General features: G+C 39.3%; 1 protein-coding gene across 2 annotated transcripts in view; it reads right to left on the reverse strand.

Moving 5' to 3' along the window:
• The window catches only part of unc13c (unc-13 homolog C (C. elegans)), a 558188-nt gene that overhangs the window by 482158 nt on the left and 51162 nt on the right, over positions 1–24868 (reverse strand). For both annotated transcript variants that reach the window (XM_079873953.1, XM_079873952.1), the window contains exons 7-9: positions 23792–24011; positions 20067–20294; positions 9300–9441 (exon numbers count right to left, since the gene is read on the reverse strand). In XM_079873953.1, coding sequence (XP_079730079.1) covers positions 9300–9441; positions 20067–20294; positions 23792–24011 — 590 coding nt within the window. The remainder of the gene's footprint in view (positions 1–9299; positions 9442–20066; positions 20295–23791; positions 24012–24868) is intronic.

Consider the following 24868-nt stretch of genomic DNA (forward strand, 5'->3'; position numbering starts at 1 on the left):
TCATCAAAAAGTCTGAAAAAAATGTCATTAAGATTTTCTTTAAAGAAATGAATACTTTGATTTTGCAAAGAAGCATTAAATTGATCAAAAGCGAGAGTAATTTATGATGTTTCAAAAGATTTCTATTTCAAATAAATGCTGTTCTTTTGAACTTACTATTCATCAAAGAATCCTGAAAAAAAAAAATTATAATAATAATAATATCCTTATTTCCATAAAAATTACAACTGTTTTCAACTTTGATAATAATAAGAAATGTTTCTTAAGCAGCAAATCAGCATAATAGAATGATTTCCAAGCAGATGAGACTTCTTTCAAAACATAAAAAAAAAAAAATCAACCCCAAACTTTTGCACTGAAAAAAAAAAAAAAAAAAAAAAAAAAAAAATATATATATATATATATATATATATATATATATTATTATTTTTTTTATTTTTTTTAAAGCTTTTGAAAGGTCAAAGATAGACGTCTCTTCACAAGAACAAATGGCCATAGGAAATTACACAGAAATGGATTCAAACTGTGCAGGAAAAAGCGGAGTAAAAAAATTCACAGAAGCACAAAGATTTTTGCACAATTTGCACTTTACAATATGAAGGTGACATTAAAATAAGTACTTTTTTTGCTGTGGAAATATACAAATTATCTCAAAATCCTCAAGTGTGTAGAAATTAAGCACCTACTCCACCCCATGTGTCCTCATTAACAGTCTCTGCAACTAAATCTGAAATGTATACATTTTATAAATTAGATAAATTATCCCAGTTTCTGCTTTTCTTTGAAGTTTCTTACTAGAGAGCACTAGAGTTTTAGTTTAAAGCTAATCCAGAAAGTGTGCTAATATGTAAATGAGACTAGCCACATGGTGCAACTTTGGGGTGGAGGAGCTACTAAAGAGAACTGGATCAATGTCACAGATTTACTTATATGTGCCATCGTGTTTTACAGCACATTCCGCACGCTAAAACGCTAGGACTTCTCAACGTGGCATTAGAAGAGAAAATACACCACAACAGAAGCTCAAGATCGGAGAAATTTATAGTGACTCTTCATCAGCAGTTATAAAAAGACATACTGTGAAGACTGTTTGATAAATTTTATTTGCTATTATGACAGAGAAAGACTATCAACCTGAGAAAACAAATGCAAGGTCTTCCATCTCTCAAATGCTTTTCTCTCACTGAAAAAGTTTAAACAGGTGAGGGGAACTGAGAACTCATCTCATATTTCCCCATAATCCTGCATAAATCGTTCCAAAATCAACAGATCCAGCATCTTCTGAAGCCCTAGAGTCTCTCATCATCCTATAGATATTTATCATGAGATTTAGATGAAGAAATGCACACATTGAAAGCAACAGAGCATTTTCCCACACACTCTCTCATTCACATAGTGCTGAAACTGCAATGCTGCTGCATGAAAATCCACATCTTACTGTCTTTGGAAGGGTTCAAAATTTAACAAGTGCCAAATGCGTGAACAAATAGGCTTTGGCGAGACATAAAAGTAACTGGCCATTTGGCCAGACTCCTCAGAAAAGTGTAAACACTGTGAATCCTTAAAAAGATTTCTCTATTTGTTTAAGCATCCCGACCGACAGACACAGCATTACTGATTCAACCAATAGCAGAGTCTGGTGTGGAACTATGTTTATTCAACCAATGGCAGAAGGAGGACGTGTTCTAAAATAGTACACAGTACCATCCCCTATTTCAGCGGCGTTGGTTCCGGAAGTATTTTTCCCATAAGGATCTTGAAATGTCTTTGTTAAAGCATTATAAACCAAGAACCAAACCAACCAGCTATGTGGTGAATCACAACATTACAGACTTTGATTTGAAGAAAACAATTTTTTTTGTAATTGGACAATAACGGTACAAGACTGTGTACTGTGTAATGACTGTAATGGCTTTACTGTGGGAAAGAACTACAGTGCTATGCATAAGTTTAGACACCCATACTAAAGTTGACTAAAAAGAGGAATAAAAAATCATCTTTTGGAAACTGAACTTAATGCCTTAATTTAAAAAATAAGGAAAAATCCTACCTTTAAGGACACCAATTTTCTTTGTGAATGAATAATGTATCGTAAATAAATAAATGTTCTTCCTTAAAATACAGGGTGCATGAGTTTGGACACCCCTATGTTAAATTCCCATAGAGGCAGGCAGATTTTTATTTTTAAGTATTTTTAAGTATTTTTTTTTTTTAGGATACTATGCATCCTGATAAAGTTCCCTTGGACTTGGGAATTAAAATAGCCCCACATCATCACATAGCCTTCACCATACCTAGAGATTGGCATGGTTTTATTTCAGTTAGCCTAATAGCTAGTTTGATTTGCATTGAGAGATGATCTTATGGAAAGTACCCCATGCCAATCTCTAGGTATGGTGAAGGCTATGTGATGATGTGGGGCTATTTTAATTCCAAAGTCCAAGGGAACTTTATCAGGATGCATAGTATCCTAAAAAAAAAATAAAAAAAAAATACTTAAAAATAAAAATCTGCCTGCCTCTATGGGAATTTAACATAGGGGTGTCCAAACTTATGCACCCTGTATTTTAAGGAAGAACATTTATTTATTTACGATACATTATTCATTCACAAAGAAAATTGGTGTCCTTAAAGGTTGGATTTTTCCTAATTTTTTTAATTAAGGCATTAAGTTCAATTTCCAAAAGATGATTTTTTATTCCTCTTTTTAGTCAACTTTAGCATGGGTGTCTAAACTTATGCATAGCACTGTAGATAGATAGATAGATAGATAGATAGATAGATAGATAGATAGATAGATAGATAGATAGATAGATAGATAGATAGATAGATATATAGATAGATAGATAGATAGATGTAGCCATTCACTTTAAAAAGGGGTTTGATACTGCTGCCACTCTCATTTTCTCTTTCTAAACAGCTTCACTGATCGTCTTTCATCTCATCATCTTCTTGGTTGGCTCCCATGGGACTTTTAACGATTGGTGCAGAAAGCTGTGGGGGCAGGGAAGGGTGAACAAGGGGTTGGCAGACCAAACCCTTTAGAAAGGTTTTCTAAAGAAGCTTTCATACCACCATCAACATAAACTTCCCATAATGCTTAGAGGCCATCTCTTCAAGCACCCAGGGACTGTCAAATTTCAACATGTCACAGCACGCGCGCACTGGCCGGTCATGTAGCCTTTAGAATCAGTGCATAACTTCCTCTTTAAATGCATGACATCAGTGGAGGAAGTAAAGCGTGCATTACTCAGAGGGGATTTACATCACTCTCAGTGCATCCATCAACACCCTTTAACATTTTTTTTTTCAGGTTTGGGTGAAATGACCATGAAACACCCCTAATGGATCCCACCCAACAACACTACAGAATCAGCAACATATCTACTGGTGTTTACTAAGACAAGACTCACTATTACTGCAGCTCATAATTAGCCTTTAAACAGTGATTTAAACAAATGCATGACTAGGGATGACAAAAGCACAGTCCCTTTAGTATTAAGTAAAAAAATAAAAGAAATGTAATATGTAAATATAAATATAAACTGCTGGGAGATAAAAACATTGAATATGTGTCAAAATATTGTATCCATGCATTAGACCTTGCAGTGTAAACACAGCCTAACAAACCTGCCACTGTCTAATGATAATTCATTTCAATTGAACAACATTAGACAAGAAAAAGAAAAACACTCACTGCTTACTCCTTTGTTCCTGTGTGTATATATACACAATATTAAATATTATGTATATGTGTATATATATATAAAATTGTAAATCATCAAATTTCAAAAATCATAAAAAAACTAAGAACTTAGCAACAACCAAGAACACCCTAACAACCATCTAGAGGCACATTTAAAGCCACTCATATATCTCAATAACTGCATAGGAACACCCTGGCATTGCAACTATGTTTGTGAACATAATTTGTCACCTAAAATATAAGCAAAAAATCTAGTCTAGAATTCTGTTCACAAAGACGATTTGAAATATTCCCTATAGCCTATAGCCACAGTGTAAAAACATGCAAGCATAAGAGAGGGGTCTGTGTGGCCTTTAAAACTATAGCCCTATTGGGACAGGACTAGTTTAACATGGAGAGGTGGGGTAAAGTAATTATTACCAGAGCTTCTCTGTGATTTTAGTCCCGCCCGAATGTGCCATCTCGATAATCATTACGGACAATGTCAGTAAAGATTACGGCGACTTTTACCTTCTGTAAAAAGGTCTGGAAAAATTACCTCAGGTAATACTAATCCCGTGCGAATAGGTCCGCTGTAAATATGTACTTAAATATTTCTTCATTTCCTGTTTAAAAGTAGTCTTCTGCAGTTTTTCAAGTATGGAGACGCTTGAAAAAGCATTCAGTTACATTCTAGCACTCTGTCACTGGGACAAGTCTGTGGTAAAACTCAAGTGTTTTCCACATACCATTCAGATCAGAAAGAAGACCGAAAGCACTTGTTAGAGGCACAAAACATCTTTTAGCGTTAGGTAAGTGCCTATTACCAACACAATCCAGTCTTTAGTTAATTAATACATTGTTTGACCGAACATAACTCTTTTATAAATATAGGTTATGTGTTTACTAGAGATGCACCGATTGATCGGCTGGTGACCGGAATTGGCCGATTTTCACGTGATCGGCCGTAACCGGCGACCGGCCGGTCAGTCTGACAAATGCCGATTTTATGCCGGACAAATGCACTCGGGCGCCGCATGATTAACATCGCGCAACATCAGCATCACACGTGCACACGGAGCACATGTAGAAAACCTCGTGAATTACGTCCGTTCAGACCGCAAGCGCGTATTTTTTTTCGGCGTGCATGTTAATCAATGAGTGCTTTTACAACGGGAGCGGGAGCAGCGCGTGAGCTTCAAGTAGGAGCGTCGCGAGCAGTGAAGCGCGTGTTTCGGCGCCGAGTCTATTTGCTGCACTGCTCACGCTCAATTAAAGGGAAAGCACACTTTTGATGGAAAGTAGCCTAAATAGGGTTTCACACAAAAAGTGCCCAAAATGCACAGAATTTGTGTGTTTTAACAAGAACTGGAGTAGGCTATGTCAGAAAAGAAAACAAAGACTGACACTTTGTACTTGTTTTACTATTCAGTTTGTACAAGTGATTGCAATAGGCCTGTGTGTGTGTGCTTTGAGAAATGTCTTTATACTGCAAGGCTATATTTATTTTATTTTTTATTTATATATTATTTTATTGCCATTCCCTGTTTTCATACAGGCGTTTCGTTTGCTAAATACATATATAAAATGATTGGATATTGAATGTGAAAAGGAAATGGTTCTTCCACAACACTGCACTTTAGATGTGTGTGAACTATGCAAATTGTAAAATATTCTATTACAGAAAATATATAAAATAAATATTTGTGTGTGCTGTAAAGTGGTTAGAAAAAATGAAATCGGAATCGGCTAAAATCGGTATCGGCAGGTCAAACTTAAGGAAAAATCGGAAATCGGAATCGGCCCAGAAAATTGTAATCGGTGCATCTCTAGTGTTTACGCACATGATATCAGGAAGCAACGAGTTACCCCTCCCACTTCTGCTAGTTTTAGATGAGATATCTTATGCCGTGCGAATTGGCCATTAACTCATTACAGATGTCCTGTGGTAAAATTACATCACTCCATCTACCCTCGAAAGTTAATCCTGTCTGAATAGGGCTTATGACGAAAAATGTTCATTGACAAACTTTTTTTCCATGACTAAAAGACGATGAGAGACGACACCTATGTCATTAAACGATAACAACACATGCAATATTGTTGACGAAAAAAGACGAGACTGAAGTGTTTAAAAAAAAATAAAACTTGACCAAAACCACTTGTTTTTGTCGAATAAAGGAGGAGACAACACATTTACTTTTTTTTACAAGCGTTCATGCTTACGATTGCCAGCAGGGCCATTTCTAGCCTTTTTGGCTCTATTTTGCAACGAAAGCCACAGCAGAACTGTAACACAGTGGTGATTCGTGAACGAATGTGTGGCGTTAAACGAATCGTGAGATTCAATGATCCGTTCATAAATACAGGCAGGCACTTGCTTTGTTACTGAATGAATGAATTACTCGATGACTCACTCATAAAGACAGTGACTTACCGCCACCTACCAGTGATTTTAAATTAATATTTAAAAGTATCACTTCGTTTTTACCATCATTGCATATTTATTGAACATTGTTTTATTGGAGAACCACTGAACCAAGGAAAAGGGATGGAGAATTGAACAAGTGCTACTGCTAAAGAGTGCAATGTCAATACAGACTGTTACCTTGATTCAAATTTCTCATAAGCTTAATTGAATTGGCCTAGAGAGAAAAATTATAATGACATTTTTTGTCTAAAGAGTACATATAAAATAGCTACCAAAATTAATGTTGATAACTGCAGTTTGACTAAAAGTAATGACTAAAAGTTGACAAAAAATGCAATGACTTTTCGTCAACTAAAACTAGACTAAAACTATGAAAGACAAAATTACTATGTGACTAAGACTGATAAGCGTTTTCGTCTGAAGATGAAGAGACTAAATCAAAAATGGCTGCCAAAATGAATACTGTTCCATAGGCGGAGGCTGATGATTCTCTCAGGATTAAGATCGCAAGCTCGGATTGAAATGGAAAATTAAAGTGGGCGATGAGGATTAGGGGTCACTTATAAGACAAGTATACATAAGATATACAAGCTGCAACTCTAATCACTGTCTTTAGTAATCTAGCAATCCTCCCTTACGGCAACAACACATCCACACATTCAAGCTAAAGTTCAATACAACAACAAGGAGAAGCAGATCGCTCCAGCGGTGATATCTGCAGACAGGATTCAGCAGTTTAATATTCAAGGCATCAGCAGTGTAGTCTCGTATTTAATACAGGCTGAAAATCGGAGTTACTTGGTTTCACTTGGTTCACCGCATTTGTGCTGTTTGCTCACTATATGGTATGAAAAAGGGCTGGGCAGTTTAACAGTAGATAAAGTAACATGGGGTAATACGAAAAGTACAGGGCAGGATGCGGAATAGCAGTATACAGAATATTATTAATAATATTGTATAATATCCATCTATCTATCTATCTATAGGTTTGCTACATTCTGATTTGGTCTTGGTGGACTAACACAAACAAACTGTCCAACGCCGTCAGATAAAGATGCTATGACAACAGCCAGACAGCTCTTAGAGGGCAAGAAGACCACCTCTGGAACCAATCCCGGGATGGACAGGACTTCTCATTGGTCCACTTGCAGTATCTGCCCTTCACCTATCTAGAGACTAATTCCTAAAGTTTTGGCCTCTGACCGCCATAAAATTCATCAGGACCTCCGGATGCAGCTGTAGTGATCCATCCAAATCCATTTATAACCATGTTTAAAAACTTTAAAACTGATGTAAACCATTTCATACTTTTTCATACGTTTTCTCAGTGACAGCTATTTGTAGTGCAACATCTTACACAAATAGAGCTGTAAATGTACAAAATAATTAATGCATTACAGTTCAATCTTTTTCCAGCTTCTTGGACTCTATTTGTTTAGAATATTGCCAAAGGTATTCTGGTGGTGGTTTGGAAAGTGAGAAATGTATCGGTAAAACTTTAAAGACACTTTAAAGACTTCTAACTGTGTGCTTTAAACAATTGAGTTCCACAGGGGAAAGAACTGATGCCAGCAGCCAATCACAGCACTGGAATGGAAAAGTGCCAAATTGCAATCTCCTCCTCATCGGAAAGGGATAAAGGTACGCTTACGCTTTCAACAGACGCTCTTTGTTCTGGGTCTCAGTCCTGCAAAAGTGAGACAGCAACAAATACATTCAAGTTCTGAGTCTAACATCCAGTGGGACATCAACTACAACCACATTCTGAGCCTGTGGCCTGCAAGGGCGAGACTGTAACATATCAACCATGTACTGAGCCTGCGGCCTGTTACAGGCCAGGCAGCAAAAGATACAAGTTCTGAGTCTCTGGCCTGTAAAAGTGAGACTGCAACAGATACATTCAAGTTCTGAGTCTCACATCCGGTGGGACAACAACAGATACGTCCACGTTTCTGTCCATCCATCCATCCATCCTTCCATAATTATGTCTGTCCGCAAGTCAAATTTCAAGTTGTTTGCTTTTCTAGTTAAAAATATATTGTTATGAATTTATTTGAAATTTTGCATCCTGTTTGCAACCTCAATTCAAGTATTGAACTGAAATCTAAAAAGTTCAATTCTGAATGATGAATGATCAATGTTGGTCACACCACTCACTCTGAACACACCACAGCTTGCGAAATACAGCAGTGTGATGAACAAGTGCATTGATCTCATAAAGATGACCTCAGCAAAACCTTAATGAAAAAAGTAACTAATAATCAGGAACAACCATAAATACACAAATGGCACAAGATATAAGGTCTCTGTCCGGATTCTACAACATTTCCACAGTCAAGGTGCTGCTGTAGATATTAGGGTTCTGATTTATAGGCTTTGTGCATCATCAGAAACATCAAATCCTAACAAAGGTTTATGAATGGAGCATGGCAGTCTTCACTATAATGTGACACCCAAGATTGCAGAAGCCTCAAGGGTACACCATCAGGAATATGAAAAGAAATGGTCCCATGAGAGAATGACAAAGCCAACGGGAATACAAATGATTTCCATTACTCCTCATTTATGACCATTTTCAAACAAACTAAAAAGCTCCTTTGAGTATCAGCAAAAAAGACAGAGATACAACTCGTAATGGAAGGGCTCTACAGAAAATGTCAAATTAATGAAAGGCTACTTTGAATAATTCATATGCCATTTGAAATTTTGTTTGTGATTGAGTGGCAGAAATGTTGTGAAATGGAAACTATGTCTCTGCCCTTTGAGTTCAGCCTAATATTAAAAAGTTAATTGCATAAGAATAATCGCATAAAACCATTTTCATCTCTAGCAGCTCATGCAGAGAGCCTGATATTCTAGAGCAGTGGATATGAACTGATGGGTCACGCCCTAAAAATGTGCCTCGGGTCTGTTCTGATGGGTCGTGAAAGGCAAGGGAAAAAACAATGTTGAATGCCAATATAAAATGGCAACAAACCATATAATCATGCATCTAAATTCTCTGTATTCTAGTGCAAAATTCATCTGTCACGTAATACCAACATAAAAATGGTCATGATAAACGCTAAAAGTTTTTGCTGAACAAAACCACTGATCTAGAGCATCAGCACAATGTTAGCTAGTCTTGTTTTTAAGACAGAAGGAAGATAAACAGAAAACACATCTGTTTTATGTGAGACTCACAAGAAAAACTTCTCGTCCCAGATGGGGTTGAGATTGCCGAAAACAGTTTTGGTCCTGCGTTTGGTCTTTCCCACTTGTACTGTGACGTAGGGGTCGCTGGAGCCCGTCTTGTCTTTGGCTTGCAAACCTTGAGCACATAAAACTAGAGAAGGGAGACAGAAAAAAAGACAATGTTTTTGCAAATTGTGTATTCTAAAAGAAAGCAATAACATTTGCATTGGAGATAAAATGCTATTGTCTGAAGAATATCTATTGTCAGTTTTTTTGTTTTTTTTTATAAATCTGTGATTTTTAGTCATAATTTTGACATATGAAGACAAAGGTTTAAAGATTTTAAGTTACGCTGGTGCCACACGCTTCGTAGTGTAACGCAAAGTTGGGATGTGGCCCAGAAAGAAAAAAACAATAGGTGTCGGAGGAAAAGATGCACGAGAGACTAGAGATTGCGTATTTTCCCCGTGTTTAATACAATTACTTAAACGTCACACTCGTCCGCATACATGGGGATCGAGTGAGAAAAAGTAACTTATACAAACAAACATCCAACTCTGGTCACAAAATATAAAAGGAAATAAAAGAAAGAGTAGCGGTAGAGCGGTTATCTCCTCTCATCACCCGTCAAATCTACAACTGACACTCTACGCACATGCGCAGTTCCCATTTCACCCCACATTAACCCAAAAACACAAAGTGACCGTTACAGAGTCCCCCCTGGAAAAATATTGGCTGTCCTCAGCCAACAACACTGTGAAAATACAGGAAATAAACAACTTCATACATGAATAATTGTAAATACTCCCACCTCACAGAAATGCAAGGAAAATTGTGAGAAATACTGACATACATGACAGTTATTAACTCATCTTAAATCCTTCATCCAAGGTTACAAAAAGAAAATGTCACAAGTAAACAGAAAAAAATTTTTTCATTAACCCACGGCAATATATGAAGAGTTTCGTTGCAAAACGAGATATATCCATTTTGAGAAATGTTGGTTATTTGACATTATTATTTAAGACATCAACAGTCAAGTTCATTCACATTTTTTGTACATTAAACTATTACTTGAGCTCAGTGAAGGCCAGGGACACAATATTCTTCAAATCCACGATATTTTTTATTTAATTTTATGTCCATAAATAGTTCATAAATAAGTCAAAAACCATGCCAAAATGCAACATATTTATCTTAACATTGTCAAACATCTTAAATTGGTTTAAAAAAATACATCATAAATATATGGAATAGTATATACAAAGATTGATTAATAATAATAAGATTCTGAGTTAGTTTTGGCCAGAACATACACAACATAACATTTTTTTTTTTTTTTTTTTTTGCAAAACGCTATATATCCACCATAGGCTATATTCTACTACTGTAATACCATTGAAGAAATCTTTTGGATCATCAGTGGGAAAATTAACAATAATTTATCAATTAATCGTAAATAATATTCAAAAACATGCCATAATAAACATAATGTGACTATGGCATGTGCCAGTAATCCAGGGCAGTCCCTGAATGAAAAGGTTGGATAACAACGTACGGACGTCTGTGTGCTTGTGCTTCACATAGAGACAGTGGGCATTAAAAAAAAAAAAAAAAAGAAAAAAAACCCGTTGCGCTGCCTGGCTAGCTGAGCTGTCAGAGCAGACAAACTGCAGGATGTTTATCGTTTCAACCATCCTTAAACAGCTTCGGACTATTTGTGATTAGTTACAATTTAGATAAGTAAGATTAAGTTAGTTAGATAAACGACTTGTAGCTTGTTACAGAAAGAGTGGAGGCTCCTTCCACACCGCTGCTGAAAACCAAACCTGTATGATCAGATCCATAACGTTAGCTTGACTCTGAAGTGGGTCGCAACACCGGACGCGCAGCTCAGCGCCGCGCCGCGCCGCGCCACGTCTAGGACAACTCTCACCTGAAAATCCGTTAGCATCAGCAATTTTCTGATTTCTGTAAATAAATTTAAAACTAAATGTATATTGCAGCACGGGGTTAAGTCCGTATATACATTAACTACGATTTGAGACACATAAATGTAAATTTAATATAAAACTATGTAAATGGCGCTGTGGCGCAGCAGGATTTTGAACACGGTCCTGAGCCGTTGCTGGGCGCCGCGGACAGACGCCGCCGGTGTGTGTACTCTCATAGAGAATAATGTGTTCGCATTTAAAAGACGTGGCGCTGCGCGGCGCGGCGCTGAGCTGCGCGTCCGGTGTGCGACCCGCTTGACAGACAGCTGTTGATCAGTGACGTAGCCTACGTGACTGACAGCTCGCCGCCTACAGTATAAACAATTAAATGGTAAACGTTTTTTAGTTAGCCTATTGAATCCTCTTTTTAAAAATATGTTTTATGTTTTGATATTATCGTTAAATCACTGAGCAAACTCGGAGCACTTCACCGGCGGTGACTCTCTCCTCGCTTGACATCCTGAGCTCGCGCAGCATCCTGAACGTTCTATAGCCTAACCGTTATATCGCACTTTGTAAAGAAACTGGGCTGGTGGATATCGCGTTTTGTGAAAAAATACATTTTGTAGTAGGCTTAAAATGTACATTTTTAAATCTTATTAATGGCAGCAATTCACACATAGATTAAGGTACATCTGAACAGTGATTTCCAATAATAAAATCCAAATGTCAAAAAATGGCGTTTATCGCGTTTTGCAACCGAACTCTTCATATGTTTTAAAGGATAAGTTCCCCTTTTAAAAGAACAAAACACAACAATGTTAGTTAACTTAGAAACAGTCAACCAAAACCAATAAGATTATGGTATGTTAATACAGTGTCTTAGAAAACAAAATACACACACCACATTAACATGCTCACTTTAAGTCTAACAGATCTGTGTGAAATGGATTGGTCCATCTATTGGTGATCAATACGCCAACCCGACGTGACGACTTGCCAACCCGGCAAGTCTAGGTCGCAGGTTATACCTTTGGTCGACACAATCATTATCACCCTCAGACAAATCACAAGAAATGATAGGATCAACAGACTCACTCACTCCCTCTCCACTGACATCTTCAAATAAATCAGACTCCAAGAGATCAGAGACATCATACACACAGGACGTCACACCAGGACTTTCATGACAGGAGCCCCCATCACCCAACAAGGTACTGTCCTCAGGAACTTCCAGAGGTGGATCCACAGGCACAACCTCTAACACATTTCCAGAATCCCACGTACGGAAGGGTTCCATGTTTACCACATGAAACACCCCAGCATCCGCCCCTGTATTCACATCAGTAAGTCTATAATTTACATCAGACAACTTCTGAGTGACACAGTAAGGACCTGCGTATAAAGGCGCAAGTTTTGCAGTGAAGTTTTTAAGCGCGTCAGAACGTGGATGAGTCTTGATCCGCACCAGATCATTCACGGAGAAGGAAACAAGACGACGCCTCTTGTCATAGTAGCGCTTTTTCTTAGAGTGACTCACTTCTAGAAAAGACCTGACATGATCAGAAGCTTCCTGGAGCGAATGCTTCAGGGCATCCAACGAAGTCACACCTGGATCTTCCACTCCCAGAGAATCAGGTTGAGAAATCAGATCCAAGGGCGTGTCCAGTTCTCGGCCATACAGCACCATTGACGGACTCAGTCCTGTACTCTCGTGTTGAGCTGTCCGTAGGGCAAAACAAATGTGTGGAAGAAAGCGATCCCAAGAAGTATGTTTAGTCCCAACATAAGCTCTAATGGCCGTTTTTAGCGTCCGGTTCACTCTCTCAGTGGCATTGGTCTGAGGGTGGTAGGCTGTTGTAAGTCTATGCTCAGTGCCCAAGGCAGAAACTGTGTGTTTGAAGAGATCACTCATAAAAGCAGAACCCCTGTCTGATATCAAATACTTTGGGGCACCATGCCGAGAAAAAACCTCACTGAGCAGCTTACTGGCAGCAACAAGAGCAGTAGCTTCCCTCACAGCACAAACTTCGATCCACTTCGAAAAGTAATCAACGAACACAAGGATGTACGCATTACCACTCGGCGTCCGAGGCAAAGGGCCCACGAAGTCCACCCCTGTGTACTCCCAGGGAAACTGGGGACGGATTGGAACCATGAAACCACCAGGCTTTCTCTGGGACGGCTTCGTGAATTGGCAGACAGCGCATGAACCCACATACTTCTTCACATTTGACACCATGTTAGGCCAGAAAAATCTCTGTTTAATCCTTGCCACCGTTTTAGTCACACCCAAGTGACCTGCAGTGGGATGATCATGAAAATACTCCAACAGAGACCTCCTGACAATCTGAGGAGCATAAAGCTTAAACTGTTTCATGGGATGCAATGTGCAAGAAGATTTTGGGTCTTTGCGATACAGAAGACCATCAAGAACAGCCCACAGGGGATCTTCCTCTGGAGACAAACTCTCACCATCCTCCAATACCCTGAGCAGCTTCCCAACGTCCGGATCATTCAGCTGTAAACTTCTCAAGTGATCCCTGTCCGTAAACAACACAGACGGCAAGGAACGCAAGTTCAGACTCCCAAGAACAGCGCGATCAGGAAGAATGTCAAGCGGCTGACCACAGGTAGGTAAGGGGTTCCTGGACAAACTATCAGGGACGCTGTTGGACACTCCAGGTTTATGGACAATTTCAAAATCAAAGTCCTGCAACCGAAGTGACCACCGAGCCAACCTTCCAGTGGGGTTTGGTCGTGACATCAACCACTTCAGACTGCTGTGGTCGGAAAAAACGGTGACGTGCAGTCCCTCAATGTACGGTCTAAAATACTCAAGCGCCCAAATTACCGCTAGGCATTCCTTCTCGGGGGTAGAGTAAGGGCGTTCAGACTTGTGCAAAGCACGACTGGCGTAGGCAATTGCACAGTCTCTACCTTCTTCATCCCTCTGCATCAAAGCAGCTCCCAGACCGACATCACACGCATCAACATGAATGAAGAATGGAAGTGAAAACTGCGGAAATCTCAGGATAGGCGGAGACGTCAGTTTACTTTTGAGGAAATCCAAAGCATTTTGGCAATCTTGTGTCCACACAAAAGGAACGTTGGCTCTTGTAAGTGCAAAGAGAGGTTCAGCATGTCGAGCATATTCGTGAATGAATCGTCGGTAGTAACTAGTCAGGCCCAAGAACTGTCTCACCTGCTTAGCGTTTGCTGGAGTAACAAAATCAACCACCGCCTTCACTTTCTCCTCATTCGGTAGGATACCATCTTTGGTGACTCGATACCCCAAGAAGGTAAGTTCCTTCCTACAGAACTGACACTTCTCCAACTTGATCGACAGACCAGCAGACTTGAGCCTAGTCAGGACCTCCTCAAGGTCTATCAGGTGTTGCTCAAACGTGGGCGAGGCGACTACAATATCGTCCAGATACACTGCGCATGTCTTGTAGATAAGGCCCGCCAGTACAGTGTTCATGAGCCTCTGAAAAGTGGCAGGGGCATTACACAGGCCGAAAGGTAGAACACGGAACTGGTATAACCCACGGTGAGAAATGAAAGCAGTCTTTGGCCTTGACGATTCCTCCATGGCCACCTGCCAATAGCCCCTGGCTAAGTCAATAGTGGACACAAAGTTTCCTCTCGCTAGAAAATCAAGGGACTCGTCTATTCTCGGAAGTGGGTACGAGTCTTTCACCGTAAAGCAATTCAAACCTCGATAATCTACGCAAAACCTTGGTTCGCCGGAAGGCTTTTGAACAATGACAACTGGTGCAGCCCATGGCCCCGATGCTGGTTCCACAATGCCTTCCGCCAACATCATATCGATTTGCCTCTCAATTAACTCTTTCTTTGCAGGTGATGTGCGGTATGGAGGAAGATGGATAGGTCTGGCCTGTTCTGTGTCAATTTTGTGCTCAACCATGGATGTATGACCTAGATGTCCATCAAATAAATCAGCAAAGGAGCTCAACAACTCAGAAAGCTTAATTTTTTCACCATCATTTAGAGCAGCCTCGTCGACTTTTGTGGCCAAACTGGAAGAACCGGATTCCAAACTAAGTATACTGTGACTTAGCGTCATTAAGTCAACTCCCTCCAACTCATCTGAGGCCTCTGGCACATCACCCAGGACAACTGTTCTGGAAGGAACCCGAATCACGACAGAAGCTCTCATCATAAAATCCATGCCTAAGACAAGCGGCGCTGAAAGGTTTTGGATGACTGCAAAACGATGGTAAAAGCGTTGGCCCATGAAACCAAACTATAGCCAAGCTAACCCAGATGGACAACACATAGCTCCATCGGCAAGCTGTAAAGGAGGTGCAGACCAAGCTGTTGTTTTGAAAGTCCCCCCTGGAACAAATTTTGAAACATCCCCTCGCACCGCTGAAACGGAAGCCCCCGTATCCAGGGTAGCTTCAAGTACCTGGCCATGAAAATTGACCTGAACACGGAAAGGTGTGTTCCAATAAGAAGAGGATGTGAGGTCTTCCACATGACCAAGAGCAAGCTGAGTGGACTGGGATGAAACAGATAAGTGAGGCTCAATTACTGTCTTGGGGGAGGATTGCCTCTCTGAAACGTCCTCCCCCCTCTGAAGTTTCCCGACCTTGGCCTAACTGAGGCACCCAGGTCCGCAACCGCTGTATGCGACACACTACTTGGGTGTTCCGAACTCTGCATCTCCGTAGTATGTTCAACCTGATGACTGGGCGAAACTGGGCGCACATCCAGACTATTCCGAAGTCTACAGGATAGACAGTTACGGGAAGTATACCCCGGTGTCAAACACTTGAAACAGTGAACTTCCCGTGCTACAGGAACTGACTGCGGCACATGGGATGCATTACGACTACACGGACCCAAGACTGAATGCAGCTCATGCGCACACAAGAAAGGTACATCACAGATGTTACCGCAGTACCATAGAGTGCTACCCTGTATTTCTCCACAGCATGCTTGCATATTAGCTCAATTTGCTCCAGCTGAGGAGGCGGAGTTCTCAATTTTCGAAATTCACTCAGCATGTGAGCAACAAACGTAGGCAAAGGTTCATCTGGCATCTGAACTCGGTCCAGGATACCTCTCATAATGCGCTCCTGATTATCAGATGGCAGAAAAACCTTCCTAAACAGGTCACAAAACTGGGCCCATGTGGAAAGATGAGAGCTCAGGACATTAAACCACTTCTTTGGCTCCTTGGACAGAAAACGGGGGAGTTCAAGTAACATCTGGGAATCAGTAAGATCTAGTGAAGTCCTGTATATGTCGACAGACTGAAGCCAATCTTCTGGACTCGTCTTTCCTTCACCGTCAAATATTAGAGGTTCAAGACGCGATTGATGTAGGACAGAGGCCAAGACCCTGGATGTAGCCGACAAATCAGCCAAGGCTGGTTGAGTCACCATAGGCGCGTGAAAAGACAGTGATTGACTGCATGAATCCAGATGAAGGTACCGTTCCTGTTGTGTCTCGGCCGAAAACTTCACCTTTAGCTGCTTCTACCCCATATGTTCGAGGACAGGCTCCAGTGGGAGATTTAAGGTCAGGTTTTGCTAATGTGCCTCATGTATGTGCGCCTATGGTGACTCACTTCTTTGGCTCCTTGGACAGAAAACGGGGGAGTTCAAGTAACATCTGGGAATCAGTAAGATCTAGTGAAGTCCTGTATATGTCGACAGACTGAAGCCAATCTTCTGGACTTGTCTTTCCTTCACCGTCAAATATTAGAGGTTCAAGACGCGATTGATGTAGGACAGAGGCCAAGACCCTGGATGTAGCCGACAAATCAGCCAAGGCTGGTTGAGTCACCATAGGCGCACATACATGAGGCACATTAGCAAAACCTGACCTTAAATCTCCCACTGGAGCCTGTCCTCGAACATATGGGGTAGAAGCAGCTAAAGGTGAAGTTTTCGGCCGAGACACAACAGGAACGGTACCTTCATCTGGATTCATGCAGTCAATCACTGTCTTTTGCAGGTCCAGTGAGTCACGGAGACACCGCTGCAGTACAGCAACCTCGTCCTGCAGGAACTGAACCTGAGACCGTAAGTCCTCATCCTCTCTCCGAGACGTACTCTGTCTTGGTGAGTAGTCAGAACATGTCAGTAAGTCAAGTAGGTTACGATTTTCAGCCATCTTGTATAACAGCAAATTACAAAAATATTGCCAGAAAAACTAAACAAAATATTGTATACAGATGCACAGTTTACAATGAATCAATCAGGAATTAAGCACAAAACAGCACATCAAACCTGTTTGTTACCTGAAGAAATAATCATGTGCACTTGTACAATCTCTGTTAAAACACTATAAACAAATAACCTCAGAGAAAATGCACACAATACACTACAAACTGAAATAAAGTCCAAAAATATTTTTTTCCCTCAGAAACAGTTCTTCTTTTCGCGCTTGTCAGGCCACAAGATGTGAAGTGAAAGAAAAACACAGTGACCAACAGACTTGTGCGTCACTTCAGAAATGTCCAATACGGCAAAAAAATGCTCAATAAATTTTCGTTGTTGTTTTTCTTTTCAAAAAAAGAAAAATAAATAAAGGAAAATCTTCCAAGTGTACTTTTCTTTCCTATTTCTCTTTTGTCAATGTTATGCAGAACAATAAACTGTCCGTCCAGTTGAAAAAAAAAAAAAATCAATCCAAACTAAACGAAGTAAAACATCAAATGTCACCTGCACTCCTTGTACTTGCAAAACCGATCGAGCTCGAACAAATCTTTAAAAAAACATCAGGAAATCCACGCGACGCAGTACAGATCCATCCAACGGACGCCGCACGGCCACCACGGTAATACCCGCCAGTTGACTTGCCTGGATACACCACTGTAGCACGAACACGTCAGTCGACAAACCGTCGGGAGAGAAGAGAAAATGAGATAACTTTGGTAGATCCACAATGTTCGGGCGCCACTTTGTAACGCAAAGTTGGGATGTGGCCCAGAAAGAAAAAAACAATAGGTGTCGGAGGAAAAGATGCACGAGAGACTAGAGATTGCGTATTTTCCCCGTGTTTAATACAATTACTTAAACGTCACACTCGTCCGCATACATGGGGATCGAGTGAGAAAAAGTAACTTATACAAACAAACATCCAACTCTGGTCACAAAATATAAAAGGAAATAAAAGAAAGAGTAGCGGTAGAGCGGTTATCTCCTCTCATCACCCGTCAAATCTACAACTGACACTCTACGCACATGCGCAGTTCCCATTTCACCCCACATTAACCCAAAAACACAAAGTGACCGTTACAGTAGGACCACAATCCATCCTTGAACATCACTCATGTCCTATCTGAATGTGCGTATACATATGGCACCCTAACTAATAACTGCAATAATACAACATAAAAACAGTGTGTAGCCTGACTGTGGCACTAAAATCAGTCAATGGGGATACCATTCGTCACAGAGCCAATAGTAGTTCACAGGAAGCTCTTGCCACATTAATTATGAACGAGCAGGGTGCTAAATTATTCAGGGAACATATATCCTTGGGCTTGGAGACAGACAGACATTGGTGCAATGTCACCGGGCTGGTTGAAGAGGGTAATATAGTCCGAATAGTTTAGCTAGAATGAAAGAGCGATGGCATATTGGTGTTTCCAGAGGTGTGTTCACACATTGATGTCATGTTAGCGTGTCTGACAGTGACGGTCATATTGGTTTTGGGGTCATGGCACAACACTCTCTCACTGAACAGGATGGATGGATGGATGGATGGATGGATGGATGGATGGATGGATGGATGGATGGATGGATGGATAGATAGATAGATCAGTGTATGTTGCAGTTAAACTAAATCAGAATGCACAGAGGCTAGTGTTGAACTCATGATAAATAAATCTCTCTTTGTTCTATTGACAGACACTCTGGCAGTGTTGCAAGCTTGGCAATAATTCACAGCCTCTGTTGACTCTCAAAGTGAGGTGAAGGAGCAACACTGATACAGACACATATAGGAGCAAACTTCACCTGGCACTGGCTGAACTAATACAGTGGCTTCTGGAAGATTTGACCGAATCATAGCAATGTGAGGATATACGTCATGCAGACGGACAGAAACTGTTCTTTATGACTCAGAGAGACGGATAGCGACTGCCTATGTTTCTGTCCACAGCAGATGGTTGTTGTCGTCTGGTGGTTTAAGCTGTCAGAAAACAAGCAAAACTCTCGGCACATTTCCCAAACTAAACTGAGCAGCATTTCCTCCCTGTAGGGTCTGATCCAGCCACAGACGCTGAGATGCACAAAAAGACTTTAAGGGTGAATCTCATGAAACTTGTCTTGAACATGCTCGGCCAAAACTTTTTATTTTTTATTTATTTATAATTGTATAACTTTATAATAATACTCCTATATAAATTGAAATTAAACTTGTCAAGAACATGCACAGGCCAAATTTAACTGCAAAAATAATAATTTAGAAAAAAGTTTATTTGACATATTTTGTATACATTTTTTATAGAAAATTAATTAAATGTAAAAACAGTGTGTTCATTCTTGCTATTTTATTTCTTACATTTGCAATGACATTTTTCATTATTTGAACATTATTACAATACATAATTAAGATATTATAAACCAACAGCAATTCAATTCTAAATAACATTTTGAATCAATCAATCTATTTGCCACTTGTACATGCATTTTTTAAAAAAATCTATTTTATATGACAGTGAAGCCTACTTTTGGACCACTAACATTTGCATGCACTTTGACTTTATCATGGCACTTTAGCAAATTCTCATTTTTAATTTGTGCATGAAATATGACCACGTTCTTGTTAGGTTATGTAAGATTTGCTCATTGCTTACCCGTGATGGTGATTTTGGCAGACCACTTGGACGTCCCCTCCAGCACGGCCTGTTTGGCTGTCTTCAGCTGGGTGATGAAGTCTTCCTTCGTGAGCAGAAACATCTCCTGAATCAACTCGAACACCTCGGGTCGGTTCTTCTCCCTGATTTTCATCCGTTCCTTCATAGCCATGATGATGTTTTGGGTTTTGTCCTCGGCTCCATGTTTCGAGCTCTTCTCTACTGCACCTATAGAGGACGATGAGATTTACATGTGATCTTACATAATCTCTTATGATATGAGCAGTAATTCCAATTTCTATACTGTCCGACCTAAACAGTATATAAGATAAAGTGAAATACATCCAAAATTATAGTACATTAAAAATAGCATGTTAAAGGTGCCTAGATGATGTATTATTTCTGCTGGATTTTGAAAGTTTGCATGCACCTGTGCATGCTTTATGAGTCAATATTTCTCACAAAAAAAAAAAAAAAGAATTTGGAAAAATGTATGATAATGATTGCCATTTTCAGCTGTATAAAACTGGCAAGGGATGTGAGAAGTATACTAAAAGTTTACTAGAAGTTTATAAATGTGTGAATCTAAGGAATGGAATTATGCATGTATATAATCAGTATGCAATTATGCATATAATCAAATCCTGAATAATTTAACATAAAGTTCTTTGTGAATGATGGATATTCCAACTCCATAGAAATGGAAGGAATTTTCATAATGAAGATTTTATGGTGATGTAGTTTGTCTCAATACTGGCATACTATCTAACTCAACATGTGCTTTCCCATCATCAGTAAAGTACAGACTTCAAGTGCATAGTATAGTATGCAAATTTACTACCATGTCAACATGCATATAAAAAGTGGGCATATAGCATCTTTAAGACCTACTAGCCATTTAGACTAAAAGATTATAAAGTGAATATAGTATTGCACATCCTTAGTGTGCAGCCCCGAAACAGATGATTATAGATGATTCACTGCCGCTTGAAAAATGTATCTCTCTGCACCCTATTAAAATGAATCATTCATTCAGATGCATCATAAATACCTTGCAAATGCTTTTTAAGAGTGTTCAAGAGGTGCTGGATGTGGGAAATAAAACTGTGTCTCTGAGAGAGACGGTTTACTGGTGTCTCGCCCTTTCATGAACCATGCAGAGAGAAGTGATGCACTAGTCAAACCAAACGCTCATATACACTCGCATTCAAACACACACATTCTAAATATGATGAGTTTGATGGCTCGTTTAATAAATCTCTTTCTGTACAGGCCCATTTGTGTCTCTGGCAGACAGCCACGTCTGTGAGGTTTACTAGGAAACTACATATATCTCACGCACATTACCAGAGCCGGCCCGAGGCATAAGCGAACTAAGCGGCTGCTTAGGGCCCCGTGGCCACCAGGGGGCCCCCAATCGACAATCGAGTTTTTTTTTTTTTTTTTTTTTTACATATTAATTAACTTAAACAAGTGACATAAATGAATGAATTAATGGCTAATTCAAGACAAGAAAATTCTGATTTCATGATCAATATACCTGCCTACAACAACTGTGTCTGCCAGTGTTTGAGTCATGCGCATAACCTCGCGTGCATAGACAATTCGTGCGCAAAGTCACGGTATGTTAAGCCATGTCACAAAAATTGGATTTGATCAATGGTTGATGATTTACATTTAAATCAATGATTTATCCTTTAAATGTAATAATATTCTGAACAGAACAAGAGTAAAAAAATAACTATAATCAAGCCAAAACGAAATAATTTAAAGCGAAAGTGAAAGTAAGCGGCGTTGGGCTCACGTATCTCTCTCAAAAGAATCAAAATGTTTCAACATTCGCGATGTATTTGGATGGTAAACTATTCTTTATTATAGGCTTTGTACTTTACTCACGTTCCAATATTGACGGAAAAAAAAATCATCCTCTTCACTTGCGCTAAAATGTGCTTGGAAACATCACAGTGGAGCGGTGCTTACGCTGAATGTACGAATTGTACAACTGACTATTTAAACAGAGCAGTGTAATTTTTATATGTTAGGTTGACTATTTTATTATTATATTCTATTACGGCTATAACGAACAGGCGTGTGTGTGTGTGTGTGTGTGTGTGTGTGTGTGTTTGTGTGTGTAAGGCGCGGGCGCGATCAAACAGTGGAAATATAAAAACATACTCCGTCATGTTCATACAAGACATCATTCAAACTGCAAAGTGTTGCAAAACGTTGGAGGATATTTTGCAAATAATTTATTTAATATGTTTTGTGACAGTTTGTTTTCAGAAGTTTCAAACAGTTAGTAAAAGAGTAAAGAAAAAGTTAAAACTTTTTATTTAAGTATCTATTTTTTATTAAGTATTTATTTTGTATTAATACATAACCTCATTGTATTAATTTATAATTTAACATTATAGCGTGACATTTGTGTCAATAATCGTCAAGCACAGGTGACTCCGCGTGGTGGGAGGGGGCCCCCAAATCAAATTCTGCTTAGGGCCCCCAAAACAACTCGCCATCACAATGTAAAAGTGTCTCTATAGAGTGTTTTAAGCATTTCTATCTATTACACCCATTTTATTGCAAAAGTTATAGTGATTTATGACTTAGCAAACACCTTATTGGTTTTAATGGTGATTAAACAAACTTTGCATTGTCTAAATATGAATTAGACAGGGCTCGCAAATGTGAGTGAAATCTTTCTCTAAGAAAGATGTGGGCGAACTGTAAAATGTATTTAGTAGCATGTGTGCGAGGGAAAAATGTTTCTTGTTTTCCAGTACAAATATCTAAACATTCTCAAAACAAGAGAATGTTCCATGAGAAACAAAATGACGAAAGATGTTGAGTCTTGTTTCTGAAAAATGTATCAGGATTAAAGTTAAAGAAAAACATATCTGTCAATGCGGTAAGAAAACATAGACTTGTTTTACCTTTGAATTAAGTAAATCTTTCTGACAACATTGCCAATTTTTTTCTTGTTTAAAGCTTAAAATCACTTAATTTGGATACACTTTCCAGAAAGACTTAACATCTTTTGTCATATGCAGTGAATAAAATAGACCCAGTTTTAGGAAATTGAAGGTCATAAAAAATCCTAAATATCTAAACATATTTATTTATCATTTTAAGAAGTATTAAATTTGGCGATGGAAAAACAGATCTACTGTTAATGAATTATCGCAATGTTCACTATATGGTGTTTATATTTTAATGTGTTGTAGATGGTTGCAAGACTGCATATTTGTATCTCCATCTTTTTGATGGAGTAGCCGACTAAAGTAAATCATAAACATTTCAAAATAAAAGTACTTCGGGTTTGTTTATAATTAAAAGTATATGCATAAAGGCTTTGCTGTTTTTTTCCTGGTTATTATTGGTATTATGGTTACACAATACACCGTATCTGTGTTATGACTTTTGTTTCACTTCCAGACGTTGTTTCACACGTCTTGTATGCCATGTTTAGTCTTTTGTAAAAGTGGGTGTGCGTTCAAAAGCAATTTCAATACCCCGCATATTGATAGCGGCTCCCTGATGCCTGGAAATTATATTATATTATATACAATATAATTACCCAACTATATAATTGCGAGAGAACGCAAAAGCATTGAAATATTTCTCCCTCCCATCTCATATTTTTTTCCCATCACCATGTCCCTTTAGGGGGCCCGTAGAATGTGTCATTGCCTTTCCAAAGTGGGCAGTATTTTGAATTATGGACTCACGTTGGAGACAGTCTGCGTTCAGGAGGTCCTGGCATTTCTCGTGACATTTCACCCCGCATTCACTGCAGCGCATGCCCTGCCGGGCGATGCCCCAGAGCAGACCTTCACACTCGTGACAGTAGGTGGGTGCAGTGGCCGTCCACACCTCGAAATTATGGGGTGTCGTAGAGGAGATGGGATAGATCAACGCTTGGAGAGTCTTTCTGAGCACATGCAGTTTCTGAGAAAAAGAGAGAAAGTTTACAGCAAAAGGTAACAAAGATACACAATTTTTTTTTCACAGGACTCTATATGCACATTATTGCTGTGAACAAACATGGTTTAAAAAAACAGTCTGGAAATCTACAGTTTATTATTGCAGCTTCCAGGATAACCTGTGTTCAATAGATTGCTGAGTAAAGGGCCGGTTACTCTACTTGCGAATATTGGATACTGGAAAAGCAAGCTCATGCAAAGAAGTTTTGCATTTTGGTGCCAGAGACAGTCTTATTATTGGGAGATGCGAGGGTCCGTGGCTCTACCATTGGAGAAAGCTTAATGGCTAACTTGGATCACATGTGCCTTGATAACTAATCACATTACAGCCTTGACGTCATTGAATTTCATTCAGAGTTGTGCGACAGTCACTGTTTGTGGATACTATAGAAATGAATGAGAAGAGCCGAAACTGAATCATACCTGTCAATTGCGCAATTGTCTGTGACTTCTCTTATAAAACAGCATTTTATTCAGTGTAAACTCTAAAAATAGATCAATCCAATATTAATGTTTAAGTGCAAACATGTTGAAGATTAGCCGATGGGCTGTCGATTCTTTAAATGATAAGCTATTTCCTCACAAAATCTTTTTTTATTTCAGCGTAATAAAGCCTCTCCTCAATTGATATCCATTAAAAAAGGCCTCTTGTCTCCTTCCCTGCGTACCGCAGCGTTAGCAGGTGTTAAGCTTTTTTTTGCTAAGGTTGTAGGCTTGCCTTCAAGTGTCTTTGTTGGCGCATTCCAAAGTTAGGGACTGTATTGGGGTCCCGTATTAATGTATTGTATTCGGGATTGGGACTGTATTGGGTGCATCAAGTTT

The sequence above is a fragment of the Squalius cephalus genome, assembly GCF_949319135.1.
Source record: "Squalius cephalus genome assembly, chromosome: 6".
NCBI lineage: Eukaryota > Metazoa > Chordata > Actinopteri > Cypriniformes > Leuciscidae > Squalius > Squalius cephalus.